Raw genomic sequence first — 18,443 nt, forward strand, 5'->3', positions numbered from 1 at the left:
TTGTTGACTATATTCTGTATATTAAACATAGATGGCCTCACAATTTTTTTTCTAATAACCAGCAGGGGGCGACTCACCAGTTTCAGTCGAGTTGTACTGAAGCTGATGAGAAGATGCACACGGACTTCCCCATAGACTCTCATGCTAAACATCTGACGATGAAATTTACGTCAAGTCCCAAGCACACTCGGAAGTATAACCCCTGCTTTATGCTTCTTTGAAGTCCACCACTTTGTGAGCATCCATAGCTGCTGCACTGTAATGGAAATTCTCCTCGCAGTCACCAAAAGCAGGCAGACACAGACGTCCCCACGGAACTTCACACCCACCGTCTGATGATGAAATTTACATTACTTGGACCCAAGCAGGCTTGTGGATACGGAAAGCATAATCCTTACTCACTCAGAGATTAGTAGCTATTGGTATCTCGTTGGATCAGAAGATGACAGAGTGCAAATGTAAGTTTGTGAAAAACTTTGATGTTACGTCCGAAGCTAGTTAGCAATCTTTTGCTAACTAGCTCTAGTTAGCAAGCGATACTGCTACTACCCAACAACATGATGATGCGAACCCGCCAAAGCAGTTGTCATAGCTAGCTGGCCTGCGACGAGTAAGCTAACGACCCTAACGACCTCAACTTAAAATGGTTTAGTTAAAGAGATGTGCAGTATTAGTCTGTTTAATGAAATGCAATACAGTTAGTGTGATAACGTGTTAAATTTTGGACTTTTTGGTCTGTAGTTCCATCAAAGGTCAGCACTGTCGGGACTGCTTGCCATCGGTCAAAGCTGAACTTTAAGTCACTGTGGATGTACTTTACCACAAAAACCACTGATCACAGTGATTTCATTTTCCAAGTTTTTCCATCACGGTTTCTGGTCCAACTAGGCACTTAAAATGCAATCCAGTTTTTTCCTCTTTGCTTGGATCATACATGGATTTGAGGAGAAAAATCAGAAGCGATTCATGGGGAGAATAAATGACAGATTGCACCTTTATCTGAGCTTTCAATGGGCAGAGAGCTGAGGGGCCCCGAGCCCCAGCACTAGAGGGATGAAGACATCCGCAGAATCTCTGCTCATTACCATTTCAAATGCTCAGAGAGCGAGGCAGACGAGGGAGAGCGAGAGAATAAAAGGGGAGTGAGGGAGGAAGGAAGAGAGAGAGAAAGAGAGAGAGAGAGAGAGTGGGCTTTCATGTGCAGAGGCACGGATTGCAAAACTAAATGAACATGAAATATGCACAGTGTCGGCCCAGGCAGCGAGAACAGCACGGAGAAGTGCATGTGTGCTAAAATTGCATGCATGAGGTGATTCTGCATCCTGCATGTGCCGATTTACACACAAACACACACACAAAAAAGATGCAGTGGTGTATTTAGTGGCTTGTGCGTGCATGAGGCGACTCTGAATTTGCATGTGCAGGTCTATGTGGGTGTGCGACAGCGAACGCCGAGAGTCGTCTTGTCTGTGCGGCATATGGAGAAGAAACATGTCAGGATGCCTGTGCATGTGCTTACTGGGTCAGAAAGTGTGTGTGTGTGTGCGTGCGCGCACGTATTCCGTCGCATGCTCATAATCGGCATGTGAGCTGTGTTCGTGTGCGTGCCTCCGTCTCGCAGGCCCTCATATCTCTCTGCCTGCATGTGATAAGCCCAGAGCTTGCGGCGCTTAAACACCAGCGTGAGACAAGCGCTGTACGCATCTACAGGCTTGTATGCAAGTGTGTGTGTGTGTGTGTGTGTTAGTCCTTATGCATAGTTGGTGTGTGTGTTCCTGAGCACGTCCTTGTGTGTGCATGTGTGGGAGCCCCAGGGGCCTGCCCCAGGCTTATCGCACACAGGCAGTGAGAGACGAGCTTCCTGAGAGAGAGAGAGGGAGAGAGAGAGAGAGAGGGAGGGAGTGAGAGAAAGAGAGAGAGAAAGAAAGGGTGGGAGAGAGGGGGTTGTTTGCGCAGCGGTCAGCGCCTTGTTTGTGTAGTCTCAGGTTTTCTCCTCCCTCCTCCTTCATTCCCTCTCCACATGCAGAGCGCAGGAAGGGAAAAATGCGAAGGGGGGAATGAAAAAAAAAAAAAAAAAAGGAGAGGGAGGGAAAAAAAACGTTCGAGAGAGACGCATAAATCAGAGAGACGAGCCAGCTTCTCTCCAGCACGGCTGACTGAACCCTGCTGCTGCGCTGCACCCTGTTTGTGCGCGTGTATCTGTGTGTGTGAGAGTGTGTGTGTGAGTGAGAGAGAGTAAGAGCGAGCCAGGGAGAAAAACAGCCGCCGCCACTGCTAACCACAGTCACCACGGCACATTAGAGGGCCATTAGAACGCGATTATACTCCCAGTGCTTACCTCTCATTCACACTCTCGCTCTCTCCCATTCAGACTCACACACATAATCACTGACACACACACACACACGCGTGCGCGCACACGCACGCACCTCATCATCATAAACGTGTCCAAACACACACACAACCATAAAGCAACTCATGAATGAGCAACAAAAGAAACCCACACCTATTTACAGTTTCTGAGAAGATTCCTCTGCTGGTGATAAAAATTATCACGCACGCACAAAGGCAGCATCAAAGGAGATAGCGAAGGAGTGGACACGCACACACGCGCCCACATACGCGTGCACGCACACACACACACAGGGTGAGAGAGCAGGAATCCGCAGCTCAAGTAGCATTAAAACTACTCAGATCAATAAATCAATTTGTAACATCTGTCAACAAGGGGGAGAAACGTTTAGGCTCGCTAAGAGAAACACGGGGGATGAGGGAGAACGAGAGAGTGGGCCATCCAACTTTAATTAAAAGCTTTCGGAGCAATGGGAGTTGAGAGAGAGAGCGAGAGAGAGTCGGTAAAATATACACAAGTCTCATTCTTTCTTGCGTGTGGGGAGAATGAGAGGATCTGGTTTAGGAGCAAATGATCGGCAGCGACACACAAAGAAAAAAAAAAAAACTCCCGATGCTACGGAGAGGCAGCGAGCATCAGTCTGCGCATAATGATCCCACCGATCCCCTCATGCTGCCTGCGCGTGCTCGTTTCTGTGCGTGTGTGCGCGCCGGGGTGTGTGTCACACTTCGCCTCACGGAAAATTAATGAGATGTGAGAGCGGAGCGAGGCGAGAAGAGAAGAGGGGAGGCTGTGTGTGTGTGTGGGTGCACTTGTGGGGAAGAGGAGGGGTGCCAACGACAATCTGAGTCACAAAGAGAGGAAGAGAAAGAGAGCGCTGAGAGGAAAGGGGGGGGAGGGAGAGAGCGGAAACCTGAGAGAGAGAAAGAGAGTAGAGCGGGCGAGAGGAGCCGAAAAGATGGAGCATGTGAAGTAGAAATCGCGAGTGAGGGCGAAATAGGAGGAAATCATAGAAGAAGGAAGAAGAGGAAGAATAGGACAGATGAAAGAAGAATCTCAAAAACTCTGAGAAGAAGAAAAAGAGTAAAGCGACGTCTGGCAGAGTCACAGACAGGAACAAAGTAGGTGGAGAAAATGAGCTCAATTTAAGAAGGGAGAGAGAAAGCGAGAGATTTGGAAAAGACAAAGTCTGAGGGTGTAAATTGCGAAGAGAGAAAGCAGATAAGAAGGGAGGATGACTTCGACTGAAGCCTATTACCTCGTAGCCCAGTCGTGCCGCTCTCTGAAGGAGCGTCTCCCCGGCGTTCTTGTTCACAATCAGCCGACGAGCCTCTGGCGGGATCGGACGCACCACGGAGGGCTCGGCAGGGGGAGTTCTGTGCAAGCCCGCCGGCTCTGGTGGAACACCGCCCGCTCTGTCATTAGCCTGGAGCTGCAGGGAGGGCGGACAGAGCGCGGTGGGGGAGCAGGGCTTGACTGGAGAGCAGGGATAATGATTAGGAGAAGCGGCTCTCTTCCTCGGAGCGCTGCACTGCTCACTCAGCTGAGGAGAGAGTGAGAGATGGGGAGAGAGCGTTACAGTCCCTGCCACGAAGCAGACGGGACATTCACAGACACACACGAGCACGAGCATTCAAGGGGACAGGGATGAGACTACGCACACGCGCACAGAGGGAAATTAAAATGTGCATCCATGCACAGGAAATGATATCCACTTTTTTAAATAAGTTAAAAGAAGAATCAATTAAAAAGGTGGTTTAAGTATTCGAATCAGGGCCCAAAATTCATACTGAAATTTGAAGCTTAAATCTGTTCTTAAGCCATGTGTTTAGACCCCCCTCACCCCAATGACTTAGACTTAGAGAGACTTAGAGCTTTTTATTGTCATTGTGCAGTTTCTTGCACAGCGAAATTGGGTAGCTGGACCACAAAGGTGCTAAAATAAGAAGACGAGAAATCAATATACAATAAGGCTGAAAAAATTAAAAAAAAATAATAAATAGAATAGAATAAAAAGCAGTGTATATGTATACATATGTGTGTGGAACTATATACATGGTGTATGTGTAGGAAACTATCCTCACATGACTTCCAAACTACCTCTTTAACAGCATACCTACTGTATATATACACTCAGATTGATTTTTCATCAACAACATCTGTGTTTATATATGACTTTTGTGTCTGGGAGACACGCTATGCATCGCTGAAAACACACACACTCGCACACAAAGCTTTCACGCCGAGTGTTCACGCCCAAAAACAGTGCAGGTTGGCACGCCACTTTTCTTTAACTGCTAAACCAACAGAGCCCTCTGAACACAACGCACGAGAGAGGGAGTTGCCTGCTTGAGTGTGTGCGTGTGTGACTGAGTGTGTGCGAACACTGCGAGCCCTCTCAGTGGAATTCCATGTCGAAGCAGCTGTCAGGCTGAGGAGGAGCAGGGGAGGAGAGCAGCACGGGCGGAAAACGACTCGCCTTCTTTTTTCTTTTTTTTTCCCTCAATTTTTCCCCCGTGCTCTTTTTTTTTTTCCCCCCTCCTCCTCCTTTTGAACTCGGGCGTTTCAAACGCTCAGTCGTAGCTGCCACATTCCTCATTGTGCGAGTGAGAGAAAGTGTGCGTGTTCAGAAGTGAGTGTGATATATAATTGCTCCAGGGTTTTTGAATGCTTGCGAACACGCAGACACTCACACCCCTGTCTCTCATCTACACACATATATATATATATATATATATATGTACACACACAAAAAAGATGACACGCGTTCGACAATTAAGGCCAGAGACACAAACACATGCACGCGGGGCCCTCCGCAGGGAGCCGCTGAGGGCGCAGGGAGGTCAAAGCTCCAGCAGTCCTCTAAACATTGTAAACATACTTCCTTCCTCAGTCCCTCCCTCCCTTCCCCAGCTGCATAATCAGAGGCGCCAACAGGCATACTGAAACAGACTCTGCCGCTGCTGCTGCAAACATCCACACGCCTGCGTCTTGGTCGCGCTCACCTTGTCATCCTCAGCTTTACCCAGCTCAGTCCCGCAACGCTGGCCCGGGCTGCTGGCGGCTGCCTCTTTCCTTTTCTCCCTCTCCCGCTCTCGCTCCCTCTGGCTGGTGTGTTTGGTCTTGCACGGCCGCTTGCCCTTGGGTTTGTCCGTGTCACTATGGCGACGGACCTTGAGGGGAGGGGTACCTCCCACGGACTGCTCTGGGGCCGGAGAGGGGGGGCCCCTCCTGGACTCCTTGAGGCCACGGTCACCTGAGAAGGGGTTCGGCGGGTGCGCTCTGTCCTTCAGCTGGCTGGGGGGGAGGGGAGCGACGGCAGCAGCTACTCCTGGAGAAGGAAAAGAGGGAGACAGAGTGAGCGAGTGCGAGGATAGGAAAGTATTGCAAGGCCATCTCTCACCCTCTGTTGGTTTATTAATGAGCACACAGAGCTGTCTGGGAGCGCAGCATGCCTGCTCGCCCAGGGAAAAAAATAAAAAATAAAAAACACACTCTCGCACGCAAGCTCGCATAAACACCGCTATAGTGATTCCTGTGCACTTCTTCACTGCAGCAAGGACACAGCTAGGAGTAATCTCCTTAAACAAATGTGGCACTGTCTGGTTTCGGCCTCTTATAGTACATATTTACACAAAAATAAAAAAGCTGCCCTTGAAACCTCAATGTCAAAAAGCTTATTGGAAATACATTTGCTCCTAAGGATCGTTGCAAACACGCTTTAATCTACTCCGCGATGTGGTCTAGGTCTGATTTCTGCTGCAGTACAACTTTTAGAATAACAATTTAATAACAGCAATTTGTTGCAGAGACAACAGCCTTTTACAATGCGATACCCTTAACAGGCAGATTTATGCATTTCATGTGATTAGTGGTTTTCTGAAGGGGGAAAAAAAAAAAAAAAAAAAAAAAAACACACACACACGGATAGACACAGTGGAATAACCACAGTCACCATCAACACAACCGTTGTCACAGGTGAGAGGTAATTAAATAAATATATATTATTAAAAAGAAAGAAAGAAAGAAAGAAAGAAAAAAAAATCAGTGCCCAGTAATGGTCTGTGGTTTCGACAGAAAATACTCAAACCCTCTTCTGCTTTATTCACTTCCTTTAATCTCTCCACTGCTCTTTTATTCTCTCTTCTGCCTCGGAGACGCCATTTGGCGTTTCTCATAAGGGAAAGCCCTGGCTTTAGTAAGACCCCTCTACCTCACCCACCCAACAAAGGGGAAAGAAAAAGAATAATTGATCACACATTAGTCACACTACACCTGCCCACACATACCTCCACCAGCCACTTCCCCTCATTTGCCTTTTAATCGTCCTCACAGAGATTCCGCTGCAGATCAGCTCAACATGAAAAAAAAAGCCTAAATCTACACGCACCGGGAGGGTGGTGAGGGGCATTTCATCTTGTGGTTCTCTGCGTCCCCCTTTTTGTGATTCCTCAAGCCTTTACCCTGGCAGGGGAAGAATCCCCCCCCCCTTCGTGCTCTCTGGCAGCTTTTGGGAAATCCCCTAAAGACAGACTGCTCAACAAGAAAGTGAAACGTGAGCCAAAGATAGATTTCCGTTACCCTAGCTGAACTCAGCGGTTTGTACGGCTGGTGGTTCACTCTTACCATTAGGCAGCTTCTCGCAGCCCCATTTCCTGTTGATCTCGCTTCTCTGCGCTGCGGCTCTGTCCTCGTGCTCGCCGGGCCTGATCTTGCGTTCACGCAAGCCCTGGGTAGGGCTAACCAATCGGGGCTGAGGCCATGGTCTCTCCTGCTTGATTTGGGACCCATCAGGGGAAGCAGCGCCAGCGGCGGGTTTGCTGAGTCGCAGTCCCTTGAGCTCTATGCAGACTTTGAGCTTCCGCACCTCCTCGTCGTCGTCGTCGTCCGCGCTGGCTTTCTCACGCTCGTCTGCAGATGAACACAAACACAGAATGTTGCTTGAAACGCAACAATTTTATGGTTTTTGCGTTTAAACCTCGATGCAAAGATGTGAAGAGCAAGCTCTCGAGCCTCAGTTATTATAAAAAGGTCATTTTAAAAAAACGCTAGATAGTCTGAAAAATGCATTATGAGCTACTTAAAAGATTTCTTCTAAGTGTCTCTCAGTTGACATTTGGATTAAAAGGTTTTCTGCTTTCTAAAGCCGTCATTCTCACAGTCTGCAACGTGCAAAACTACTGTAGATATTGACATGCAAGCTACAGAGCACAAAGAACAAAGGCCATTAATCAGGACATTCTTATAGCTGGTAAAACCCCATCTAAGCCTTACATGTGACACACACCCAGGCAAGAGAGGCAGGGAGCAGGATGTAGAGCAGACAGATTGCGGAGTGAAAGGGGAGAGAAGTCAAGAGTCGGGTGGAGAAACAAAGCAATAAAGGCTGGAAAAGCAGAGGGAGGGTTCTCCCCCATGAAATTCACAGGGGACGGGTATTTGACTCGTCTGCCAGTGCCGAGGAGAACAAGCACGATACCGCATGCCAGCGAGAAAAGAAATAAAAAGGAAACCCAAACAGATGAGGGAAAAAAGAAAGGAGATGAAAAGAGAAGAAAAGAGCAGCTTTGAAGAGGGTGGGTAAGCACAGCGAAGGAACGGCAGTGCTGAAAGAAGAGAGAGAGAGAGAGACCGAGGGAATGGCTGTCCCTCTTCGTCGCTTCTCTCGCACTCCGCTCAAAGGCAGGATTAAACACTTCTCAGAGCTGGCTGCCACACAGAGCGAAACACAGGACAGAGAGCGGGAAAGGGGAGGAAGAGCGAGTGTTGTGATGGAACGGATGTGAGGTGGAATTGATTGGGATGGAAGTAGTGACAATAAAAGTGGGATTTTTTTTAAAAAAGAACAAGGGATGAAACGGTGCTCGGCATCACACAGTGAAGGAAAACTAACTGGGCAGAATTCTAAGGATGCATGGAAAGAGGATGAAGAGCAGAAGGGAATGCTATTTGAGGCATGCGAGATGCAGGCGTGTTTGTGAAATTCTCACCCGTACAAAGCTTGGCTCTTTTCTCCGAGTGGATCACCCTTTCTCCCTCCATCTCTGCGTCCTCCTCCTCCGCTTTGAGGCCAAGGGGGCGTTTCCTGGTGACCCCAAAGCCAGGGCTAGTCCTCTCATCAGGGAAGCCCTTTGATGGCGTCAGTGTGGGTGGCACACAGTGACCTTCCTCGCACTCTTTCATCCCCTTCCTGACACCATCCTTTAGCCCTCCTTGGCCCGGAACTCTGACCCCATCTTGGGCTTCATGAGGATGGGACAAAGGCTCCCTCTGGCCTCCGCACCTCTGAAGGACTGGAACTCTGTTGTTTCCGTATGCCGGCCGGACACCTGAGCAAAGCAGAGAAGACGGGGGCATGAAGCGAACAGAGGAAAAATAAACATAAGATGATGGGAAGGGTGCAGACACACGGGAAGAGATTTCAGACAGAAAACAAGCAGGGAAACAGGGTGACACAAGGTGTGGTTAGTGGGGGCTGACGGAGCGAGAATGCCAGTTAAACACCAGCCAGCTTTTATTCTGCTTTAAAGACAGGCAGTAAAACTTTGATGAGGTAAAGACTTTTTAATCTGATGCGAGCCGAGCCAGTGGCCTGATGGTTCAGTGCAGCCGCGCACACTTCCAGCAGAGAGAGGCACGAAAACATCCTGCGCACACGTTGTGCACGGCGACTCCCATCCCTCCTCCTTCTCCCTCTTTTCGTCATCCCCCCGCCCCCCCCTCCATGACCGCACCACGCCCTTCTCACACAGAGCGTGACTCTAACCCCCCCCCTTTCCTTCCCCTCTCTCGTCGTCGACTCCCTCTCTGTCTCTCTCCATGCCATAATTAGGCTCACACGTCAGCTGCGGCCTCGCTCCAACACACAGCTGGGCTGCCAGCCAATGTAACTACCCCGCTCCCCACCCCACCCCGCTCTTTCCGTTGCGCTCTCCCATCCGCTTTCACCCACCAACTCCCCCCCACCCCAGCTTTCACTCACGCACTCCCTGCCCCTCCTTCTCCCCCCTTGCCCTCCCCTCGCCATCGTCTCTCTGCGCAGATAAGCACAAAAGGCTTCTTGAAAATAAAACTCCCCCTTGCTGTCTCTCTCTTGCCCGCTCATTGGCTTGCGCTGCCTAGCTTGTGTAAGAGTGCGTGCACGGACGCGCTTGTGTGTGAGTGAGTGGAAGAGTGTCTTTTTTTAGAGTGACCCGGTCTTGCCTCAGCATTTGCTGCAAGTGCATGAGAGCGAGTGTGTACGCTCCTATTGTTTGCGTGCGTGTGTGTCCCTTTTTTTTGTGAGTGTTCACTTGCAGAGTGTCTGTGTGTGTGTGCATGCCTTGTATATATGTGTGTGTGTGTGAGTGTGTGGTGCTGGGTTACTCACCCTCCCTCTCTCCCTGCCTGGTGGTGTGTTGGCAGTGCTCCAGCACTCTCTCTCCGCGCTGGCCGTCTGCCAGCTCCCGTCCTGCTGCCGAGGCAGACACACACACACCGCTGCCCTCCTTCTCCTTCAGCTCCAGCTCCGAGAACCGCATCATTGCCCGCTGTGCGTACACACACAAAAATGCAGAGAAAACCCATGAAAACCACTCATCTGCCCACGCCGCGCACACACACACACGCACCTCTCTAAGCCTAAATCTGGCCTCAACAGCTACACAAGCAAAAAAAAAAAAAAGCATGAGAAATCACATCGTCTTAAAAAACAAAAAAAGAATATGCCAAAAGAATTAACCTCCCCCCACTCCCCCCCCCACTCACAACACACACGCACACAAATACACGCAGGACACAAAGGAGGACAGATAAATCACAAGCACGGCGTCAAGACACAGGTTAGACTACTGCAGCCACTGTCAGTCCATGCGCTCTGGGGCTTAAATCCTGGCTTCTCCCTTCCTGAAACATAAACATGGCTTGGAAACATATACATCTAAGCCCTGAGGCGGAGAGAGGAGATGAAAAGGAGGAAAGGAGGAAAGAAGGGAGTGGGGAGGGGAAAAATAAAAAAAGAAGTGTGCAGCGATACACAGTACAAAGGAGACAGAGCCCGTCAGAGGCAGATGTGATAAGAAATGTAAAGAACTGACCTCCCAGTTAGCTGCAGGTTGACTTATATTACTCCCCTCTCGTGATATGACTTCCATCTAAGCAATTAGAACGGGGGGGGGCTCAATATATCTGTCCAGCATTTCATCTTTTTCTTTTTTTTTTTTTAAATAAATGAATTTACGTTACGTTTCTCCACATGTTTCTTTTACACAGAATAGGTAGCCACAATCCCAACAAAAATAACAATCAAATTAAAGTGAATCAACAGGTCAATTAACACTGCATCAAAACCATCAAATAATTTCTGAACTGCACCAGTGACAAATTGGAAAATTTGAATGGAAATAACACGGATATTTGAGGTATAATTGATGACACCAATTCAGTTTGAGCTGTCTCGCTTTTTTTCTTTTTGGTGGCGGGGGGTGATCCAAGCAGACCACATCTGATTTTTTTACGCATCCAGAAATCCAGTGTTTGATAGCTTTGAGTTGCAGCTGTGGATTGACAAGCATGACAAAAGACAAAAACCACAGTTTTCTAGGGTGCATTCACAACATAGACAGACATGTGCAACCTATTAACATTTCTGCCCCTGAGCCAGTGGATAATATAGCATAGTGTTTCTTTGTGTTTCTGTGCTCAGCATTGAGCAAAAGGCAACCCCGAAAGACATAAACAGTTTGAAATGAATAGCTCAGTGTGCATGTATGAATGACAGTGGATAATAGCTAAATGTAGGTGATACTGCTGTAATAGTATGTTTATAGAGGTCATGTGATCTTTGTTAGGAGGGCTGGTATTTTAGCCAATGGCGGGAGCGGGGATGAGGAGAATTATGACCTTGGACAGCAACCAGGCAGGGCAGGCCATCGGAGGGAGGTGGGTTGGGTGAGGATAGTGAATGGCGGATGGGGGCATGCAGAAAGCCGTAGAGGAACCCTGAAGAGGGCAGCTGTTGGTTGTTAAGCACACTGCAAGCCCTCCACTGGCCCTAACCTTGGGGTTAAGCGTAGCCAAAGGCAGTGTGAACTGTGAGGGTGCCACAGTCATGCTCCCAAACTACTGTACATGTCTCTTTAGCACACTCAGCACTAACATGCTTTAGCCCCAAGGCAGTCACACAAGGACAAGCACGTACGGAGACACAAACACGCACACACGCACAGAAATAACCTTTACAATGGCTGCTCACTAATCAACATACAAAGATGGCAGCTCTGGTTAACCTTTGAACTGCCACCCCATTAAGGAGGGTCTCGACTGGCCAGATCCCTAAGACAATGATAAACTAAAGGGACAATCAAATCTACGGCCAGGACAGTAGCGTGACAGCAATTATATTGTATGCAAAGTATGCCAATTCCATGCAAGGTTTGCTCTATAGGCTGATCTGAATATTGCAGCAGGGGAAAACAGAGTGGCCTTTGAGGTTTTATTCCTGTGTGGATGTTAGAAATCAAAGTATGTTTGAAATGTCTGCACATAAGAAAAGTTGCTCATAACAACCTCTCCCATCCCATCAATTATCTTAAACCCAGTTCATTACGTATTGCATGTATACACAAACGTGCACAGTTGTTTGCAGCCTTACCTGCAGAGCTCTCTGTTCACGGCTCAGCTTGCTCGAGTCAGCATATAGCTCAGTGGTGACACATTTAAAGCGGTCGCCAACGTAGCCTGAGGAGTTAGCAATCCTTTTGGCCAGGCTGGATCTACGAGAGTTTTTAGATGAAGTCTGGCTACCGTCTTCTTCCTCATCCCCTTCTCCCTGAGACTCCCCCAGGTCGACAATACTGTCTTCTTTTTCAGTCTCTCTCTTGGGGACTTTTTCCAGGTCTGATTTCTTCACCATATCTGTGCAGTGTTGTGTAAGGCGAGAAATTCTGCTGTCCCCCCTGTCCCCTTTGTCCCTACCAGAGCTGCGCTCCCCTGATGTTCGAGCACAGCGCAAGGTGCTCTGATCTTGGTCTTCAAGGTCTGGGCTGGGGCTCTGCTCCTCACAGCTCTCCTCTGCTCGGGCAACCAGGCCCGGAGAAGCTGGGGATATGCTAGATGTTGCCCCAGCACAGCCAGTGTCCTGGGGAACCTCTGCTCTCCCATAGGGAGTTTCTGGTTGTCTGTCACTGTGGTTGGGCTTAAGGTTAGGGCTCTGTCTGGAGTGGATCGGATAAGGAAGGGAAAGGTGGTGTTTTGGTTCATACTCAGTCTTTGTGAGATTTTGGTTACTATGACAACATTCATTTTGGGAAGCCTTGGTGCTGGTCTCTGCAGAATGTTGTTTGTGGCTTGATGGTGTAGTCTCCATATCTGTGTCTGAGTGTACAAGGTCAATGCAGACAATCTTTTCTCTGGATGTTAAAGAGGAAGAGGGGTGTTTGCTTTGACTGCCACACTGTCCTTGTGCTCCAGCTTCCCTGTCAGGCTTCATTTGGTTTCCTTCGCCTATCTCTTTCCCAGTGTTGTTATCTCTGTGGCTTCCACCTTCTTCAACAGTTCCCCGAGATTTCTCCTGTCCCCGGGACTTCAGTGTTGCATCTGCCCTTTCTGCCAGCTTGTTGTCAGAGTGCGTCTGCATCAAGGGATGGGCCATCTCCTGTGAATTATAAGTGAGGTATTCGCCTCCTGGACCAGGGAGATTGTGGTATGGTAAAGGGTGTTTTGCTGCCAGGTGGGTTGAATAAAGGCTGTTGCTGCCCAGCAGTACTTGGTGAGGGTAAACTGGGCCTTTTCCTCCAATTGGCACAGAATGTATTGTCATGTTGTCTGTGATGGGGTAGGGTAGGTATCTGTTGGCATAAGCCAAGCTGTGGTTTAGATAAGGTTCATTCTGTGAAAGGTACAGATGTCCAGAAGGATGACCGTTCTCTACACAGTGCCTCTTGTAAGATGGCATATCTGGGGTCGTTTCAGCTCTCTTACTGGTCTGGGAAGGCTTCTCTGTTCCCTCCCTGTGGTGACCCACAGCTGGTGGATGTTCTGACTGGCTGGGGCTGTGTTTGACCCACTCACCATTATGTTTGGGAGAAAGAGCCCTGGAGTTGACCACAGAAGTGCCAGATGGTTGAGTCGAAGAGTGGCTGGGCTCTTCTATCCTTGGACAGGATGAGCTACGTTGCTGAGGGAGTACTCTCTCTAGACCTTTACTTTTGATAACAGAGGGTGAGGAGCCTTTAGTTTGTGAAAGACCCAGGTCTGTATTAGGTCTCGGGGAGGTGGGCAGGCCCGGTGTGTGCTGTGCGTGAGAAGGTGATGGACTAGGTACGACCCAGGTGGAGTGTAAAGTGCTGATCATCTCTGGCCTGTCTGAGACCTTTGAAGAAGTGCTGCTGACCACACAATGTGGACGGGGAGAAGGGCAAAGGTTTTCTTTTAAGAGCTCTCTGTTAGGGGGAAGTCCATAACGTGGACCTGAAGCGTCCATCTTAACCGGGAATCCATTGGAGGGCAATCCAAAGTCTAGCATTCTTCCAGACAAATCCAAAGGCTTCTCTGCTGGGTCTTTGGTTGCCTGTGGTTGGTGAGCTGGCCTCTCAGAGCTGGCTTTGGAGGGAGACCTGCTGGGTCTTTTCTCAACTCCTGCATTTCTGGGTTCAGGGGCCCCATCTCTTGGCCTTGATTTGTGGGGGCTGGGTCGGGCAGGAGAGGGCTGCTCTGATGCCATGCTGCTAACAGAGAATGTAAGAGGAATGGACTGTGCAGACGTGGATGAGGCAGATATTGAGGAAGTGGACGACACCGGTTGTCCTATCCTGGCAACCGGCCTTTGCAAATCCAGTGAATTGTCGAGGAGAGCAGGAGGAAGGGGAGGTTGTGGCAGGCGAGAAGAAACACGAGGAGAGGAATCAGTAGGCAGGCTACTGTTACCACTAGTAATAGTACTACTTGTATTAATATTGTTGCTAGAGCCCTTCCTGGACGGAGGTCTGCTCGGTCTGATACTCCTGTTAGGTGAGCGGTCCCTGTCTATAGAAGCTTGATGGTGCTGAGAAAGAGGTGAGGGTTGGTGAAGCTGCTGTGCAAACGGAGGTGCAACACCAAGCCCCTTGTCTTGGCAGTGTACCAGTGATGTTGGGGCTACTGTGACTGCAGGAATCCTCATAGGTGGTGCCACCAGGGGTGAAGAGATGGGAGAAGCAGGATAGGGAGGCATATAATAGAGCCTGTCAGCAGCAGAGACCGCTGCAGCAGGGGTAACACTGCCTCCCTGGGCTGCACACAGAGAAGGATAGGCCAGGTGCTGGGGAAGATAGGGGTTGGGTTGGCTGAGCAAAGAGGCTTTGTACATGTTTAGAGCTGCATACTTGGATGTGTCCATGAAGGGATACATGCTCGCTTCAGGGTAAGGGCTGAGCCACGGCATGCGGAGGTAGCTGCTACCAGCACTTGCCAAGCCCAGTTCAGATGCTTTCTCTCCAGGGCCTACTCTGCGTTCCAAGCCGAGACCTTCGGCTCCAGGAACCAGCACGGGCTTGTGGAGACTTGGATGAGCGCCCTTGTAGAGGCCTAGGTATCCATTCGCCGTCTTACGACTGTCCAGAGGGCCATCAGGCTTGTAGATGAGTTCTGGGAGTCCATCCCTATTATAAGTGAGTGGAAGTGCAGGCGCGTCTCTGCCCTTCTCTGCCTGAAGTGCTCTGATCCCTGGATACACAACCCCACCATGGAGATGAAGCCCATCGTGTAAAAGAGTGCTTCGGTCCAGCCCCATCGCTGCCAGGGGCGTCAACCTTGCATCCACCTGCAGCAACAAAGGAAAAAGCATCTATTAGCACAAAAAAAAATTAAAAAAATCCTATCCGTACATCAGCACAAAAACAAAAGAAAAAAATACTACTAAAGATTGAAAAAGAAAATCTTGGCTTGTTTTTGCTAAAGTGACTTATGCGACAAATGAGTACAATCTGTACATGGGGATGAGCACGGGGACTTGCCATGTTTTGTGCGATATGGTTCCCTTGTCTTAGTTCCAGGTTGGTTTGTGCCTCAGCATCGACATCACGAACAGATGTTGCCCTGTGGAGATGAGCAAACAGTTAGCTGTCAGTGTCTTGGCTCCGTCACACACGCTCACAAACACACACACACACACGCAGGCATGCACCGCAGCTGTGTTGCAATCCTGCTGCAAAAGCAAAAAACAAAAAGAACCAAACAAACAATTACAAAAAAGCGAGTTCATAAGATTTCAAAAGAGAAAACACATTTTAATTCTTACCAGGACTTAAATTATGCAACAAATGTGTCTCTGCTAAACAGGGATTAAACGCAGTCCAGGGATGTGCAAGTGAAACGAGGCAAGAGCGACAAAATGGCACTGTCCACTGAAGCGCTCGCTAGAGATGAAAGCACAGTGTGGGCTCCCCACTCCCGCCCCTTCTAATCTGTCAACATCTCCCCCATCCCCATATCCCCCTCCCATTACCCCCAACCTGCCCACCCTTGGGCTAGACGTGCACTGTGAAGCTGCATCTATTCAGTCACGTTCCTCACACACTGGTTTTTCTGTGCCCTCTTTGACCTGCCCCCTCGGCTGCCTCAGCCAGCAGAGCGAGGGAAGATTATGCATCACAGACCAATTCGGTGGGAGACCATTTACCACCCGCCAACACAGAGCTTCAGATCAACAAACACTCACACCAGAACACGCACGCACACACAAACACACGAAAAGAATAGCAGGCAGCAAGAGAAAAGAGACGACTGTGCAAAATTTTAAATAAACCATAGATTTGAAAAATAAATCATAAATTTTAAAAATTAAGTTGACAATAGAAGGGGAAACTTTTTTTAAACCCCAGAGGTAGTGACAAAAAAAGAAAGAAGAAAAAGAAATCTTCATCAAGACCCCCGTTTGTGTGAAACGTCCTTTTAACGTCTTGTGTTTAGTATAGATTAGAGTTTCCTTAAAGCGCCAGAGCACAACAGGGTTATTGTTGTTGTATTTTTGTAATGATAGGGAAAATGTGAGAAGTTACAAGAGGATGGTTATCAATTATTCATTACTGCAACAAATTCTGAAGACAACAGATTCAACAACTGGTTGCTAAACCTGTGCTTTTCTCAGCTGGGTGCTGATGAGTCCGATTTCAAAAGGGGGAAAAGAACCAAACACGCCTAATTTAATTAAACTGCTGGGAAAGCAAATGTACAGAAACTTTCCGAAGAGCGAGGATTTTTTTTTTTAAGAGCAGTGGCAACCGACGTCAACCCTGCATGTTCATTACTGCCTCAGTGACATCACAATGCCCTGAAAAACAATGTGTCACATACCACACACACACACACACACACACACACACACACACACACGGTTTCAAATATTTTATTTGCGCAAATGTCAAAATAGAGATATTAATTAAATATTTTCGGACCCTTAACGGGTCAAGTGGTATCTTAACACCAACAGAATGGTCTGCTTCATTTCCCCCTAAAAATTAAAAATGTAATAAAACCATCAAACAGATGAAAGGATGAAAAAAATGTTTAAATTTGATCCCCTTTTCAGGATTTTGGAAATATTTTACTTTGAATTCTGACTCGATTCCTAATTACCGTAATTTTTTTTTTTTTTTCCTTTTTGAAGGGTAGCCGTGGTAAGCAAGCACACACAGGAGTGCGGTGAGCGACAGTGAGAGAGAAGAGGCTTTAAAGAGGGGAAAAAATGAAGCTTTGCAGAGAAACACGGCCCCTCGATCATTGCAGTAAAACGCCTCTGCGCCTCGCTGCCGCGCCGCTGGCACGCCACTTTTATTGCCGTGACCCGGGGCACATTAATCAGCCTGTTGTGGGCCCCTCGACACGGCTTCTCCGTGTCCCATCCTCCCCCACCACCACCCTGAGCCACAACTCCGCCGCCAGTCCACCATCAACATCATCCGCGTCTGACGGAAGCGAAACGGGTAGCGTGTGTGCGCGTTCGTGGGCAAAAGCGAGACGGTGTATACGCACGTGTGTACGACCACGTGTTCAGCTGCAGGAGTTTCGTCAGTGCACGCGGACGCTGTTGAGAAATCACATCGCTCCTTCCTCAGCGCGTTTCTCTGCGTGCCGCTCTCAAAGAGCGGATCGTGTTGCGCTTGCACTGAAAAGTCTGCGCTCAACCAGAGCAAACAGCTACAACAGCAGCGGACACAAAACACCCTCATTCAAACCTTTACCAGCGTTTCTGTCCAAATGGAAGAAAACTTCAGCCGCTAATACAGTAAAATTGCCCCTTGGAGATAAATAAAGTCTTTCTGATTCTGAAATGTTTCCCTTTATCATAAACACATAAATCTGCTGAGCTTCTCTGGAAGGAAAAAACAACAACTTGGAGATCGAGCGTTTTATGACAGTACTATCTCTACCCTAGACTATTTTTAGTCAGACTCCCGTTTCTTAGATGAAATGAGCAGCACCAGGGCCGAGATAAGAGGTTGTATCGGGGCAAAAGTCACGATGAGACACCTGATAAACGCTGGGGGGGCAGAATGGGCGTCTGCGGACTGTCTCTGGCATGAACTTCAGAATTGCGCGAAAACGCTAAAGCTTTCTTTCTGCCTCCTAAAGCAGTGCTACATTAATGGGATATATATTCATATGTTTATGTTAATATGATAAATGGGCTGGTGTTTGTTTTAGACGCTTTAAAACCTGCTGCTCAGCTCACATCCACATCGCGTGTGCAGGCAGGAAGAGATTAAATCAGGGCCTACAGGCTATCAAGACGCCAGCAGATAAGGTGTCATTAGAACCCTGTAAAATAGGTGTTTGAGGATTTTCCGGGAGTAAGTCCTGACATACTTTCTCACTGTAAGTGGATAGATGGAAAGAAAAAAATGAAAAGAAAAGCAGGAGGTGGGAGAGAAGGGAAAAGGCAGCGTGTTGACGCCCAACCCCACTGGCTAAGAATAGTTTGCGCAACAAACAACTCCCGACGGCCGTCCAATCCATCACGCTGGCCTGCAGCAGGCGGAGGGAGGGAGGGAGGGAGGGGGGGCAGCGGTCGGTGCTGCTGCGTTTATAAACCAGACCGCTGGAGCGCAGCCCCGACGCGCACCATTAAACTGAA

At 48.7% G+C, this 18,443-nt stretch overlaps 1 protein-coding gene across 3 annotated transcripts in view; it reads right to left on the reverse strand.

Annotated features, from left to right (window-relative positions):
• bcor (BCL6 corepressor) overlaps positions 1-18,443 on the reverse strand; it is a 33,150-nt gene that overhangs the window by 7,778 nt on the left and 6,929 nt on the right. For 2 of the 3 annotated variants that reach the window (XM_039600070.1, XM_039600069.1), the window contains exons 3-10: positions 15,325-15,406; positions 11,985-15,131; positions 10,429-10,485; positions 9,723-9,882; positions 8,344-8,682; positions 6,980-7,264; positions 5,359-5,684; positions 3,612-3,896 (exon numbers count right to left, since the gene is read on the reverse strand). In XM_039600070.1, the coding sequence (XP_039456004.1) occupies positions 3,612-3,896; positions 5,359-5,684; positions 6,980-7,264; positions 8,344-8,682; positions 9,723-9,882; positions 10,429-10,485; positions 11,985-15,131; positions 15,325-15,406 (4,681 nt within the window). The remainder of the gene's footprint in view (positions 1-3,611; positions 3,897-5,358; positions 5,685-6,979; positions 7,265-8,343; positions 8,683-9,722; positions 9,883-10,428; positions 10,486-11,984; positions 15,132-15,324; positions 15,407-18,443) is intronic. The other variant, XM_039600071.1, reaches the window with a different exon arrangement.

Source organism: Oreochromis aureus, linkage group 16 (assembly GCF_013358895.1).
Source record: "Oreochromis aureus strain Israel breed Guangdong linkage group 16, ZZ_aureus, whole genome shotgun sequence".
In the NCBI taxonomy this organism is placed as follows: Eukaryota; Metazoa; Chordata; class Actinopteri; order Cichliformes; family Cichlidae; genus Oreochromis; species Oreochromis aureus.